The sequence below is a fragment of the Camponotus floridanus genome, unplaced genomic scaffold (genome assembly GCF_003227725.1).
Source record: "Camponotus floridanus strain SB8 unplaced genomic scaffold, Cflo_v7.5 scaffold1, whole genome shotgun sequence".
Taxonomy (NCBI): Eukaryota; Metazoa; Arthropoda; class Insecta; order Hymenoptera; family Formicidae; genus Camponotus; species Camponotus floridanus.
In genome coordinates this window covers 8232959-8247254 of record NW_020229214.1, presented here as the reverse complement: position 1 = coordinate 8247254, position 14296 = coordinate 8232959, and the positions used below count along the sequence as shown (strand labels likewise).

At 28.4% G+C, this 14296-nt stretch overlaps 2 protein-coding genes across 5 annotated transcripts; one reads left to right on the top strand and one right to left on the bottom strand.

The window, feature by feature from the left end:
* Nucleotides 1-752: 752 nt before the first annotated feature.
* LOC109609737 (cytochrome P450 6k1-like) lies at nucleotides 753-3678 on the top strand. 2 transcript variants are annotated; one of them, XM_020027561.2, is made up of 6 exons: nucleotides 753-1269; nucleotides 1466-1701; nucleotides 1879-2112; nucleotides 2267-2547; nucleotides 2745-2868; nucleotides 3212-3678. In XM_020027561.2, the coding sequence occupies exons 1-6, from the start codon at nucleotides 854-856 to the stop codon at nucleotides 3367-3369; spliced, it is 1449 nt and encodes a 482-aa protein (XP_019883120.2). In that variant the 5' UTR covers nucleotides 753-853; the 3' UTR covers nucleotides 3370-3678. The 2 variants fall into 2 exon arrangements, with proteins under 2 accessions (XP_019883120.2, XP_019883119.2); XM_020027560.2 differs by having other exon boundaries at nucleotides 2679-2868.
* A 187-nt stretch (nucleotides 3679-3865) lies between these two features.
* LOC105251365 (DNA topoisomerase 2-binding protein 1-A) lies at nucleotides 3866-13972 on the bottom strand. 3 transcript variants are annotated; one of them, XM_011258130.3, is made up of 27 exons: nucleotides 13882-13972; nucleotides 13695-13823; nucleotides 12533-12672; nucleotides 12230-12365; nucleotides 12032-12139; nucleotides 11661-11867; nucleotides 11378-11594; nucleotides 10952-11089; nucleotides 10794-10870; nucleotides 10507-10676; nucleotides 10065-10206; nucleotides 9663-9789; nucleotides 9326-9499; nucleotides 8880-9061; nucleotides 8541-8707; nucleotides 7931-8136; nucleotides 7599-7747; nucleotides 7100-7336; nucleotides 6969-7025; nucleotides 6613-6779; nucleotides 6245-6360; nucleotides 5993-6057; nucleotides 5263-5382; nucleotides 4991-5191; nucleotides 4694-4923; nucleotides 4565-4628; nucleotides 3866-4267 (listed from the first exon to the last, which is right to left on the bottom strand). In XM_011258130.3, exons 2-27 carry the CDS (start codon nucleotides 13803-13805, stop codon nucleotides 4109-4111), a joined length of 3867 nt encoding a protein of 1288 aa, XP_011256432.2. In that variant the 5' UTR covers nucleotides 13806-13823; nucleotides 13882-13972; the 3' UTR covers nucleotides 3866-4108. The 3 variants fall into 3 exon arrangements, with proteins under 3 accessions (XP_011256432.2, XP_019883148.2, XP_025266640.1); XM_020027589.2 differs by having other exon boundaries at nucleotides 7602-7747; XM_025410855.1 differs by having other exon boundaries at nucleotides 12230-12362.
* Nucleotides 13973-14296: the final 324 nt, after the last annotated feature.

Below are 14296 nucleotides of genomic sequence, written 5' to 3'. Positions count from 1 at the left end.
GAGAAAAAAATAAATTTTTTGCATATCAAGAGATATTTTCTCGGAGTAAAATATTTTCGATTACATAAACAATGGTCTAATAATATAATATCTATATTTGACAAAAATTGTTTGTTCGTTTATCACGCGATAAGATTACTCACTTGAGAATTAATAAAGTAACAAATAATAATCTGAACAAATAATACATCATAGTAAGCATAAGTATGCTACTGTTATGTTAATGCAAATATGATACCGCTGCAAATATGAAGATATATTAGATAGTGTTATAATAGATGATTGTAAAATGATTGTTAAGAAAGTATGCCTTCAGAGCAGCACATCTCAACTACTAATGAAAACCATTGTTGTGAGTGTATTCTCAATCAATATTAAGCAATAATATTATGTAACTGTTTATTTGATTCTTTCCTTCTATCTACATATTATCAGATAAGATAAAATCCACTCAACAATATATATAGGATGTTTAAAAATTTTACAATTTACAGAATCCTTATAATAGAAAAACTTACGAAAAATGAAGCATGTGCATAATTTTTTGTCATTTTTTGTCTTTTACATACAAAAGTTCGATCAAAATTAAGAATTAAATCGAACTACTCATTTTTATTGCAATGCTTTTATAATTTTATACGACACCTAAAATATTAAAGAAAACACAAGTACCCCCTTATGAATGATAAATGATTCGGCAAGTAGCTATAACGATACATAATTTAATTCCATATCTTATATTATTCAAAATCTTATAATTAAAACAGAATCTTACGCAGAAAATATAGTTCACAACGATTTATAATTCAAACGAAGTTTTACACGAATAAGTTTCCGAAAAGATTTGCGCAAAATGGCGATATTGACTAACTGCATTCTTTTAGACACGCTTTTGATGTTTTTCTCATTTTTCGCGATGCTTTTCCTGTGGCTAAAGTGGAAACACACTTACTGGCAAAGACGTGGCGTACGCACGTTACCCGCACATTGGTTCTTCGGTCACATTAAGGATGCAATACTTATGCGCAAATCAATAGGGGTAATTCTTGGTGAACTGCATCGGCAAGCTGCGGATGAAGATGACGTAATCGGAATTTACATCTTACACAAACCGTTCTTACTTGTGAGGAATCCGGAAGTGATCAAGCAAATTATGATCAAGGACTTTCACGTATTTCCAAATCATTATTTCGATGGTAAAAGCAAATCCGACGTACTCACTAATTGGATTCTCTTTACTATCAAGAATCCTGAATGGAAGCATTTACGGTAAACGATTTACATACTTGTATAAATTGTAGATTCAATCTATTTAGTTATTTTATATTCTCTTCTCTCTTTAGTTTGTTGTAAATTATTCTTATATTATTATAGTATTAAATTCTTTTTACTTCATTTTAATTATTAAAAAGTATTAAATTATTCTTACTTCATTTTCTAATTATCAAGCGATTCCGATTCGCAGGACAAAAATGTCACCAGTGTTTACAAGTGGCAAATTAAAGAGTCTCTTCTTGCTTATGCAAGAATCCGGAGAGATGATGAGGGAGTACCTGTGTGGTGAGTTCACGGACTCCAACATCGTATCGATACCTATCAAGGATATATTCGATAAATATACCACCATTGTGATAGCTTCCCTGGCATTTGGAATTCGTGCAAATTGTTTCGATATACCGCCACCGGAATTTTTCGTAAACTGTAAGTAAAATATAACAATATTAAAAGGATCTTTATAAAGACACAATTAATCAATGCAAATTTTGAGAAAATATATATCAAGTTTATATCAAAATATCATACAATGTTATACAGTATTTTATAGATAGAATAAAGAATCTCATATCGTAGTAATGCACGTTTATTTTCTCATTACAGCACATAAAGCATCCCAACGGACTCTTTTGAGGAACTTGCGATTCTTTTTTATGTTCTTCTTACCAGAAATTGGAAAATATGTGGGTGCTCAATTACTCGGTGATTACACGGATTACTTCCGCAAAGTGTTTTGGGACTCTATGGACAATAGAAGCATCACGAAGACGAAACGAGGAGATCTGATCGATTCTCTTTTACAATTGAAAAATGAAAATGCAGATGATTCTCATTTCCGTGAGTTTTTAACTACTGTATATATTCGATGCTAATTAATAATATTAAACGTTTAAAAAAGCATGATGAATCTGGAATAAATAAATTCAAAATTAAAATAATTTAACAAAATAATCTTTATCGTTCACGGTTTGTTCATTACGTTTGTTTTCAGGATTTGAAGGGGATATCCTTCTTGCTCAAGCGGCAGTCTTCTTTGTGGCCGGTCGTGAGACTAGTATTACCACTATGACTTATGCCCTCTGTGAGTTGGCCAAATATCCGGAAATGCAAAGACGCGCGAGAGAGGAGATCCTGGAGAAGATTCAGACCGCGAATGGCATCACATATGAAGCGGTTAATAACATGAAATATTTACATCAAGTGATAAACGAAACGTTAAGATTCTATCCGATTGTGCCAATTCTGGATAGAGCTCCCATAGAAGATTACACGGTATAAAAAATTATACGTTACATATTATACTATAGATCATCCACTTTTCTTTCAATGATATATCATTTATCGAAATCAAAATGTCTATACGGAGAATAACAGTTCAATTGATAAAAAAAAATAAATTATAGTTACCTAATACAAACATAACTATTGAGAAAGGGACGCCGATATATGTCGCATTATACGGTATTCAGAGAGACCCCAGATTCTATGAGGATCCTAAGCGTTTCGATCCTGAACGGTTCAGCGACGAGAGAAAAAACGAGATTGTACCTTGCACCTTCCTGCCCTTCGGCGAAGGTCCTCGAAATTGTATAGGTTGGTGTATCATAGACTACAGATGGATTTGAAATGTATTTGGAATGTAGAATTTACTAGAGTGATTCTTCTTCGTCATTTATCAGGCGATCTATTCTTCATTTATTTATTATTTCTACAAAACACAAAAGTAAAGATATTACAATGATAGAAATATGCTTATTATTAATTTTCTTTAATCTTTGATAATCAAATTTTTAGTATCGTTTATAAAAAAATGAATATATTAAGAGATTTATTAACAAATTACTTTAATTACATCGTGTATATTCCACTACTACAAAAAATTTGAAATCCGCTTAGGACGTGTTGAATTTTCTCTAATTTTCCATTTGATTATTAGGTATGCGATTGGGAATTTTGCAAACCGCCATAGGATTGATAGCGATTCTACGTGATTATGAGGTTTCATTGAATCCTTCGTGGATGTCCGTCACGGATACGCGAAGAGTGTTCACTTCGTCACCTGCAGGATTTTTGCTGGATTTAAAGAAGATATAAGATATATATCATATAAACATTAGCCATATATATTTTAATTCTATCATTTGATATTTTATTCTATATAATTTGTGTTTCTCTCCAGTGTGAATCTTATTTAGAAAATTTCTTTTTATTGAAAGAAAGATCATTGGAAACATTTTGATCAAAGAATATGCAAGAGACAAAAATGATCGGTTCTCTTTATTTCAGTTATTTAGCATTGTGATATCAAATATACGCTGTTGTTGAATTCACTATGTACATTATATTATAATCTATATATATTTTGGTACCTATATATATTTTACGATTAATATTGTCTCGCTTTTGTAAATTGAAAAGATGAAAATTAAATATACAAAAAAAATGTAATCAAAATGATAAAAATAAAACAAAAATAAGTGTATATATATAAATGTGTATATAAATGTATATATAAATGAATAAAAACGCTTATATCGTAAGTGTGATTGTAATTCCGATCAGACTATTGGCAGCACAGAAATGATCCGATACTCTTTATTTCAGTTGTTTGGTATTGTGATATCAAATTTACATTATTGAATTCACTATGTACATTATAATCTATATATCTATGTACATTATAATTTATAGATTTCAGATGCCATTCATACTTTTTCGTTTATGTAAATTAAACAAATTAAATATACAAATTATAAATCAAATGATAAAAATGTAATACAAATAAATATGTATATGTGAATAAAATCGCTTATGACATGATTGCGCGATCTGACTATTTCGGTAGTAACGTCAGATATTTTTTAAATTCTGGTAGTACGCAATCCCGTGGATTGAGCGGTTCTTCTGCCATCAGGTAATCGCTGAGGTATTGCGGCAAGAAGCAGAGGATACCCTTGCTCGCCAACATGGCCCAGTCTACAGGCTGGTTCACCTGTATTTACAAATACATAATAATATATTTTCGCAAATGAACAATTACATATATAAATTTACATGTGTACCATATGTAAATGTAGGCATTTTTCAAACTTCAATTCAATATTATTTAATTTTTTGTGCGAGTTATATATGTGTATATATATATATATATATATATATATATATATATATTCACTTTTTAAAAATACTGGAAAAATTACTGAAGAGAAAAGTCATTAACTTTTAGTGATACAGCATTTCAAATATTTAATCTAGAAAAAAAGTGAGAAAAAGATGAGATATTCTTCACCTGTCTCACATTAACGAAGCAGTGCGTGATTCTGCGTCCCGATGAACTGACATCATAGGGTGGTCTGTGATCAAAAAGAAAATGTACATGATAATGCATAATAGAATTCTTTTTTTTATGAATATTCACCTTGCTTGCGTAACCGAACCACCACCGGCTTCGATCAATCTCTTGAACTGATCGTATTTGTCCTCAGAGACCATTAGCAGTGCCACCATGTCGCAAAACGGACCGTCTGGTTTCTTCTGCAATCTCAGCCGCCACTTATGAGCTGCGGCCGCGATCGCTTGCTCTATGCTGCTGCTTGGTTCCGGAATCACATCTTTGCTTTTTGGGTTACCCCATTCATATTTTTCTTCCTAAAATTTGTACGCATTCGAATATAAAAATTATAAATAAAATTGACAAAAAAACACATGTACTAACATTAAGAAATTTTCCTTCTCTTTCGCAATCTCGTAGATATGACGTATGTAAAAGCCATTTTCCAGCAGCTATGCTACCGAGCATCTTCTCATTTCTGGAAAGCCTGATGCATAAGAGATGCGTAGCACTATTGTCATATTTGGGGTCCGTCGACACTTCTCCGCCGAGATTTTGTATCACTTGTTCATACATTGCCTTATCCTATTAAAACATATTAAAGTACAGTCGCAATATATTAAATTAAATTACATATCTCTTTGAAAATGTTATACCTTTATACCCGAAAGCATAAATCTTCGAATCATTGGCAATTCATTGATATCTTTCTCAGCGATATGTTCGTTGATAATATTATTTCGAATGTTTTCATTTGTTTGTTTGTCTAAAGTTAACTGTAAATTACAACTTTATGTAAGAATTGATAAATATAGGAAGAATTGATAAATATAGGAATTGAATAAGGATATGTAAAAATGATAGATTGGATGTTCATTGCAAGAATAATTATAAAAACTACAATAAATAGGCTATGTAAGAGTTGTTTACCAACTTATGGCTTGATCTACTTATAATTTCTACAATAAAACAGTTTATATTATTATTATTATTATTTCCTAAAAGTAAAATATATAAATTGTCTAAAAGTCTCATTAACTCAGTATAACATGTATTAATGCTACAATATAGCAGTAAATTACTAAAATTACTATTATATTGAATTTAATTTCTCTTAAGTCGAATTTTTTCACGTAATTTTATCAAATGTCAAAAAGCATAACTTGTTCAAAACCATTATTTGTACATATCGCATACATTTGTATATTTTGTTATACTTTAGTTTTTTATATTCTTTACTATCATAATTCGCAAATTTGACTAAATCTCTAGTGGAAGAGCAATAAAATGCATATGATTAGAATAAAACTTTTATTTTATTGTACGAAAGTTCCTTAAAGAGAGAGAAAGAAAGAAAAAATATATATAAATTATCAATCCACATACCCGCTTTGGCTGATTCGGATCCTCCCATACAATAGCGTCGATAGGTTGTGAGTCTTTTATTATACCTATGTTTGTAAAATAATTAATAAATCAGTGATAAAGAAATATAATACAAAATTGTAAATACGAAATTGTATGGAGGCTAGTATGAATATGTATGAACTGAACTTTTAAATATGTAATTGATAAAGAACATATAATACGAAATTGTAAATACTGTTTCTACAATAATAATTCATGATAAATACTTACACTTTTGTATGTCATCGGAAGCTTCGTTATATTTTTTTGTACTTTCTCCTGACATTGAATATCTATTTTCAGGTGTACGCGTTTGTTGAAGCATTTGATCCAATTTTGCTATTTGCCTATTTATATCACAAGATTCAAATTTAATCTCATCAAAATAATAATCTCATCAAATAACATATATTATGTACGAAATAATATAAATAATAATATATATTCAAAAGTATATATATATGTGTGTGTGTGTGTGTGTTCCATCGTTTGAAAAATTTTTGTCTTGTTTCATACTATATATTTTATCTCTTATTTCATTCATTATATTCCAATTATTCCAAAAAAATGAAACATATTATATATATTAATTATATTACATATTTATTTCATCATTCGACAATGGACTATTTTCTTCGTCGAAGTCCAGTTTTCGATTAATAGGGTCAGAAGTTGATGGCGCATCTTTGCTAAATTGATCGGCTTTTCCTTCCTCAGCCTTTTTCGCGAAAGAATCATCATTTGATGTTACTTCACTCGTTGGATTCTGACAATATATAGAATTAATTATGTGTATATGTATATAAAAGAAAAAAAGAAAATCTCTTAATATTATGAAAAACATGGCATTTAATTAAAAATCAATTGCATTATGTTGTTTATTCTAATGTTACAATAAATTTGTTCTGTGCCTACATAAAATAATAAATCAAGATTAAAAATATTCATGACTTACGTTTTGACCTGCATTCTTCAACTTCTCCCACAGTTGTATCTTCAACTCCGAGAGCGGCTGTAAATGTAATGTTTAATTATACCTTATTAGTTTTAATGCGTAATCTAAAATCGCGAAAAAATAATACTCACGGTGCTAGGTGCGCGCCGTTTTAGCGGCGGTTCCTTTACTTGTGAATACGGCAAATCGTCCAGCCATTTGGCCCAAAATTTTCGCGTTTTTGGAGATGGATTAGGTCCTGTAAAAACTTGTCCTAATGGGCTATCTGGAGTACGGATGTGGAACGGCGAGAAAGAATTTGAAATTTTGTTGAAACCTAAGTCATCTCTTATTTTCTTCATTAAGGGGCTGTCGATAGAGTTCATCTCCTGTAATGTTATTAAAATCGTAATCTTAAAAATAAATCTCAATAAAATTGTTGAAGTAAAACAATTTTAGATCGCTTTAATATTAATAAGAATTGAATGTTCTTGAATATATTTGACTTGACTTGTATTAACATCATATATTTAATTTATATTGCACATATACATAATCGTAGAGTATTATTAAATTATATAATATATAGATGTTAACATGAAACGATGATATACGAAAGAGACGATAAACAAAATATTTTAATACTACAACTACCTCAATTTGAGATAAGTGACGTTTTGATGTTAGAGTGGTCGGCGTTCTGACGGTCTCTTCTGCCGGATCTATTCCATTTTTGAGAGTACTCGGTGTAATTTGTTTGAAAGTTGTTTCACTGGTATTAGTATTCGGTCTATCTGGTGCTAATACATATGTTAAAGTTATATACAACACAGAGTTTGAGAAATAAATCGAGAAAATTGGAAATGTTTACAATTCAAAAATTGAGTACATATATATTCTATCAGATCAAATATTTTAAAAATAAAGAAATTTAAAGAATAGAGCACATGTAAAATAACTAATATATGCATAAATCAATTTACCCATTGTTTCTCCGACGAGAAATGGAGTTTCATCTGCGAGTGTTAATTGATCAGCACAGGTTTTTAGCCAATCGGCAGTGACAGCTGGTAACTTCCATCTGACAGCCGCGTTATATTTATCCCCTTCTGGAATAGGGCAAACGAGATGCGTACTGGCACGCGTTTTCTTTTCCGTGTTGGCTTTCCGCGCAAACATATCTTGACATCTGAAAATATCGACAAAATATAAAACTTCAACGTACTTGCTGAAATAGAATCGCTCAATTTTCTTTGTATCTTCAATAACGTAAATTATGCATGTTTTGACGCATGATTTTGGAGTAGTTATACAACTAAATTCGGAGTTTGAATTTATCATTATTATTCGTTATGCGCGATGACTACTGATTGTAAGCTTGACAAATAATCAATCAAAATGTAGCATAATCGAGAATATAAACTATCACAAATAGCAGAGCAGACACGAATATATCGAAATTTTATACAGTAATAGAAGAATAAGAAATATCTACTTGATTTATAACACAAAATCGATTGTAAATTCTAATACATCTTAAATAAATACAATCTCGAATTTTTTTATAAATATAAATTGATAAATATATATTACATAGCGCCAAGTTCCTTAGCCAATGCCGAAAGGTATATTCGTTCTGTTCCGGTATACATGCTCATTGTTATAACACATTCGGACAATGGACTGCAAGACTTTCTAATAGAAAACGGTTTGTGATAATACATGATATCGACAATTCGCTCCTGGTTTATGCAATCTTCCTATTAACAAATCGAAAATTAGCAATATTAATGATTTGCTCTTTATCAAATATAGTAAAAAGAAAAATATCTTATACTCATATATATCTTAAAAAATATAAATTATTCCATCTATTCTTAAAAAATATTTAAAACTTTTAAAGAACAACTAAAATCTATAAAAGATACATACGATAAACAAATCAGTCACAATTTCGTTAACAGTATGTTTTAAAGGTGTGCCTTGCAGAGGCACGATGCCATAATCCGGGATACCACTGTATGTTTTCGAAACTACGTATCCACCCAACATTTCGATTGTTTCTTTCACATTATTATCCTCGTTATCGAAATCAGCCACAACAAATGTCAAGCCTGTACATAAATTATATTTAATAATCTTTAAAATATATCTCCTTTCGTCATTTTTTTCTCTAAAGAAACGATCTTACATAAGAAACTTATATGCAATTAATTATTTCCAGAAGAAAAATTTAATTTATCTCGTAAAAGATACTCTTTAATATTTATCTCTGTCTTGCAAGATTATGTTATATATATACATAAACATGTAATTACTAATTATTTCAAAATATGGAAATAGTGAAAGTAATAGAGTATAGATCTTTTTGATTATACCTCTGAGCAACTTTTCGTTTATTGTGCAACTTTGACTAAGTGGTACAGAGCTTTCTTCAGCCGCATTTTTAATTGGCGTGATGTTCGAACGAATTTCACTGACGTTACTGGAATTACCTCCATCTTTATCCTGCAAAATAGACTTCGTGTTGCTATATTCTGTAATCCAAGTATCTGCAATTAAAATAAAAAATATCTATAAACGTTTGCGCAATTTTTCGAAAAAATTTTTTGTACAAATAATTATATTATTTTCTAATTAATTAGTAATATGTACATAACCAAATACATAAACAATGTGTATCATAAATATATTAAAAAATATATTAAAAAGTACCATTAGTTTTCTGTAGATATTGTTGCACGAGATCAGATTGTTCTTTTTCATTCGCAGGTACAGGTTCTTTTTCTAAATTGAAAGGTGGGATAGGTGGTCTCTTGGATTTCTGCAGCATTTGTAAATTCTAAAATAGTACACAAACACATATATTATTCCTTATTATTATATCAATTTGTCAAAAATGCAACAAATGCAAAAATGTGAATGTTATATGTGTTAATATCTTATTTTACTATACATATAATTAAATAATTCACACATACTTTACAAGATAATTTATTGCAAACTTTTGTTTGCACAAAAAAAATTATAAAAGAAAGAAAATATTTTTAATAAAACATTTGGCAATAATCTGAAAATATCATAAACTTTAAATTGCCTTTAAATGTTCATATTGACCTTCTGACTGAGCGGAGAAGCAGGCGTCTCAACGTTTTTCTTAGGTGTTCCGTTTTTTACTTCAAACAGAAAGCGATCTTCCGGTGCAGGCCGTTTCAGTTTCATGCTCTCCTCTAGCCATTCTATGTTTAATATGTGAGGACTGTACAAAATAAATGTAAACAATAAAGTTGTAAATTTTAAATATGAAAATACAGAAAACTAATTGATACAAAAGGAAATATGGAAATATTAATATATTAATATTAAATTTAAAAATTATTCGGAGTTATACATAATCAACTTGTGAAATTTAAAAGATCAAATCTCCAGATCAATCCTCTTATTTAGATTCAAATAAATGTTTTTTTTTCAAGAATATCTTTTAATTAAGAAAAATGAAAAATAAATTCTTTTTTATGAATTATGCAAATAATTAGTGAAATCTTATTTTTTATCATACCATAAACCACTCGATTTTATCGTTTTCAATTTCGCAGAGGCTTTATTTTCATCGCCGACAATTACGTGCGTTACAGCACCCGAAATGTCATCGAAACGTGTCGCACCGCTTACATTAATTATTCTATTTAATTTATCTTTAATGTTGGCCGCAAATCCAACGAGATAAATCTGCAAGAACAAAACATTAATCACAAAATTGAAATGAGAGAAAAAGTGTAATGTACTAAAAAAATTGTAAAGAATGTAAAGAAAGATTATAAGGCGGAATTGCAAAGAAAGATTTACATTACATCCATCCAGAAATGGTCCAGCCGATTTTACTTCACTGAAAGTGAGTCGATCCAAAACGTTTAACATAATATCTGCATGAAAAAAAAACTCTTTTATTTAAAATTGATATGATAAAAGGATTATATTAATCAAATTTATTAAGTAATACTTACTGTTAGAAAAATTATTAGATATTGCGTCTACAGTGGAAAAATTTGATACTGTTGAACTGTAAGTTTCGTTTATATAATTATTATAATGCTTATCATGTGATATAGAACTTATGTTGGAACAGTTGAGTGTTTCTCGGACTGAAAAATATATGGAGAATATTATACTTATTCCAAAATCCATTTCATATGTTAAACTAATAAATTAATTATTATATTAATATAATCTTCAAAATATAATCTTTTTCAATTAATTATTCAAAAAAATTATATTTTTTTTATGACATCATATACAGTTTAATGTTATTATAATTATCGTTTAAAAAATTTTATAAATTATTTAAAAAATTATAAATTTAAAAAACAAAAATAAAAATTTAAAAAAAAACGCGAAATTTATTCGCGAATATTGAGATTTTATTTACATACTATGCGATTTTTCTGGTGTTGAACACGCTTTCACAGATTTGATAATGAAATTATGGAAAGGTAGAGCATGTCCTACTTTAATGCTCTCATATATCCAATCAGGTTGTAAACAAGCGATATTGTTTTCCAAAGCGTATTTTAGTTTATCACTCATCGGGCCACTTTTGGAAGCGAAGACCACTCGAACTTTTGTTCCATCAAGAGGACCCATAAATGTCTGCAAAATACAAATGTAATTCAAATTAATTGCTGATCAATCATAATTATGTAAGATTTAACTTACTCCTCCATGATCATGTATTAAACGTTTAATTTCTTCTTTTTGACGCTTGGGAAGATTTGTCGAAGTAACTATTAGATTCATAAAAACAGGACATTTATATTTATCAAACATCTTATCATTTGCTTGAGTCACATTTTTCAAATTTTCTTCCCATACTGCTTCAACCCATTCTTTTTTCATAATTGGTATTTTCATTTTTAAAGCACCCTTGAAAAAAAAATAGTAATTATCTATAAATGAAAAACAATTTCCTAAATAATATATTTGAATTTAAGCAAATAACATATTATTGCATTGTGTAATATTGCATATATACATATATATCTTAATAGAAATTATTTGAAGAATAACTGAATATTGCATATTTATACCTCATATTTTTCAGACATCACAGAGTCTGCTACTAAATGTGTGACTGAACTTCTTAACTGTTTTGTGAAAAATCCTCCCATATATTCAACCCGTTTTTGTATCTGTTTCTGCAATAACAATTAAAACTTGGAAATTGGCGTCTCGTACAATAACTATAGTTTATTCTTGAAAAAAACTATCAAAATAATTGTATGTACCTTGAGTTCTGGAGTTACACCCGATACACAAATGCACATTCCTCTCATAGCAGTTGTATATATTGGGTTTTTTCCTTCGGGAATCGGTTCTCCATTTAAAAAACAGATAAGCAAGCATTTTGGGGATACTATTCTGCTAAAATATAAATTAATAATATAAATGTTGTTTAGCTTTTTTTATTACATATAACATTAAAACATGATACACATTTATTATAAAATGGAAATAATAACTAATTATTTACATCTTAAATTTGTTTATTGTATTAAAAATTAGTTGTTAAAGTTACTTTTTATACTTACGAGCATTTAAAATTTTGTATTTTTTCAAATAAGGTACCACTGAATTCTTCTATAATAAATATATCATTTTTTGATGGTTTCATCTTGTCACACATCTTCTCAGTAATCCATTCTGGTTCCAAGCTAAATTCACTACATTTCTAATATGAACAAAATAAAATCTTTTATTTAAGTAACTATTTGTGTAATTCATTATAATATAAGAGATATTTAAAAAAATCATTATAAAGATTATAAAATAGACTATAAATAATATTGTAAATATTAGATTAAAATATAAATATGTAAATATATAAAAGTTTGATGATAAAAATTAAAAACTTAAATTAAAAAAGCATTAATCCAAGTTAAACTGTGATTGGATATATACGTGCATATATTATATTTAAAAAACTAAAATATGAAATTTAGTAATAAAATGCATATTAAATAACATTAAGCCCAGACATTTCAATATTATTCTTCAGGATCTTCTTCAGTGAATAATTATAGAAATGTCTAACCTCAGATTATTTAATTTATTTTGTATTATATAAATATTAATTGAACAAAACAAATTGTAAAAATTGCAATACATGCAAATTGAATTTGTACATATGTAAATTCAAATAAGTTATTTGTTTCTTTTTGTTTCAGTTAAAGAAATGCTAAAAATGCTGGTTTTATTGTAGTTTTAAAAAGATTTATTTTAATTGATCTTTCTATATGAAAAAAAGGACACGTCTGATATAGAGAGAATCATAGGCTGCATATAAAGAATAAAATATAAAGAAAAGACACACATTCTTAAAAGCTCAAAAAAAACATACACAAAGTTCAATAGAGAAAGATTCAATCAGAAAATAGAAATATTTCTATTCGACATTTGTGCAAAAAGTGGAGATACGAAAAAAAAAACTTAGGCCATTAATCTGTAAATTCTAAGGATATCGTTAGAAATTAGAAAATATGTATCACTGTGCAGGATTTTTATATCATGTAATAACTGCACAAAATACAAACGATATCGTTAGAAGTTACAGAAAGGAGCTATTGTATAATAAAAAAATATTAGAGTACACAAGTTTTGCTTCTCATTCAATTATAAATTTTGACATTCAGAGAAATAAGAGTGTACGAAAAAAAATGATATATAAGGAGAAAAATAGAAATATATACGAACGTTAAACGCCTGCCACATTTCCTCGCTGCAGTCATTTTCGGATTCTAGATGATCCGGAACGATGAAGTGAATATTTACATTGCACTCGAATTGACTTTCCTGAGTCGTCATTTCTTAATTATACCTCAACTAAAATTACGTGCGAGATAAAAGAATGTTTATATAAACAATACGTGAAAACACATACAAATTGAAGTAGAAGAGAAGAATGAAAGGTGTCACAATCCGCTTTTATAGGCGATCCTTGGTAAAACAGATGAGAGCAATCGGCATTGGCGGGACCATAGACATATAAAATTATAGATGAATGAATACTTGAGACCAACTTAACGGAAAAAGATTAACTAGATATGAAGAAATTGTACAATCTTTTACACGATACATAAAAGATAAGTATATCATTTTATAAATCTTAAAAATATTATAAATTATTATATACATAAATTCTTTTCAAGTATTTTTGTTATAAATAAAAATATAAATAATTTAATATTAATAATATAATTTATTATATAAAGTTATTAGTAATTAATTTATTATATATAAAAGTATATTCATTTATTATATAAAAATACTATTATATATTTTTCAATTCAATATAT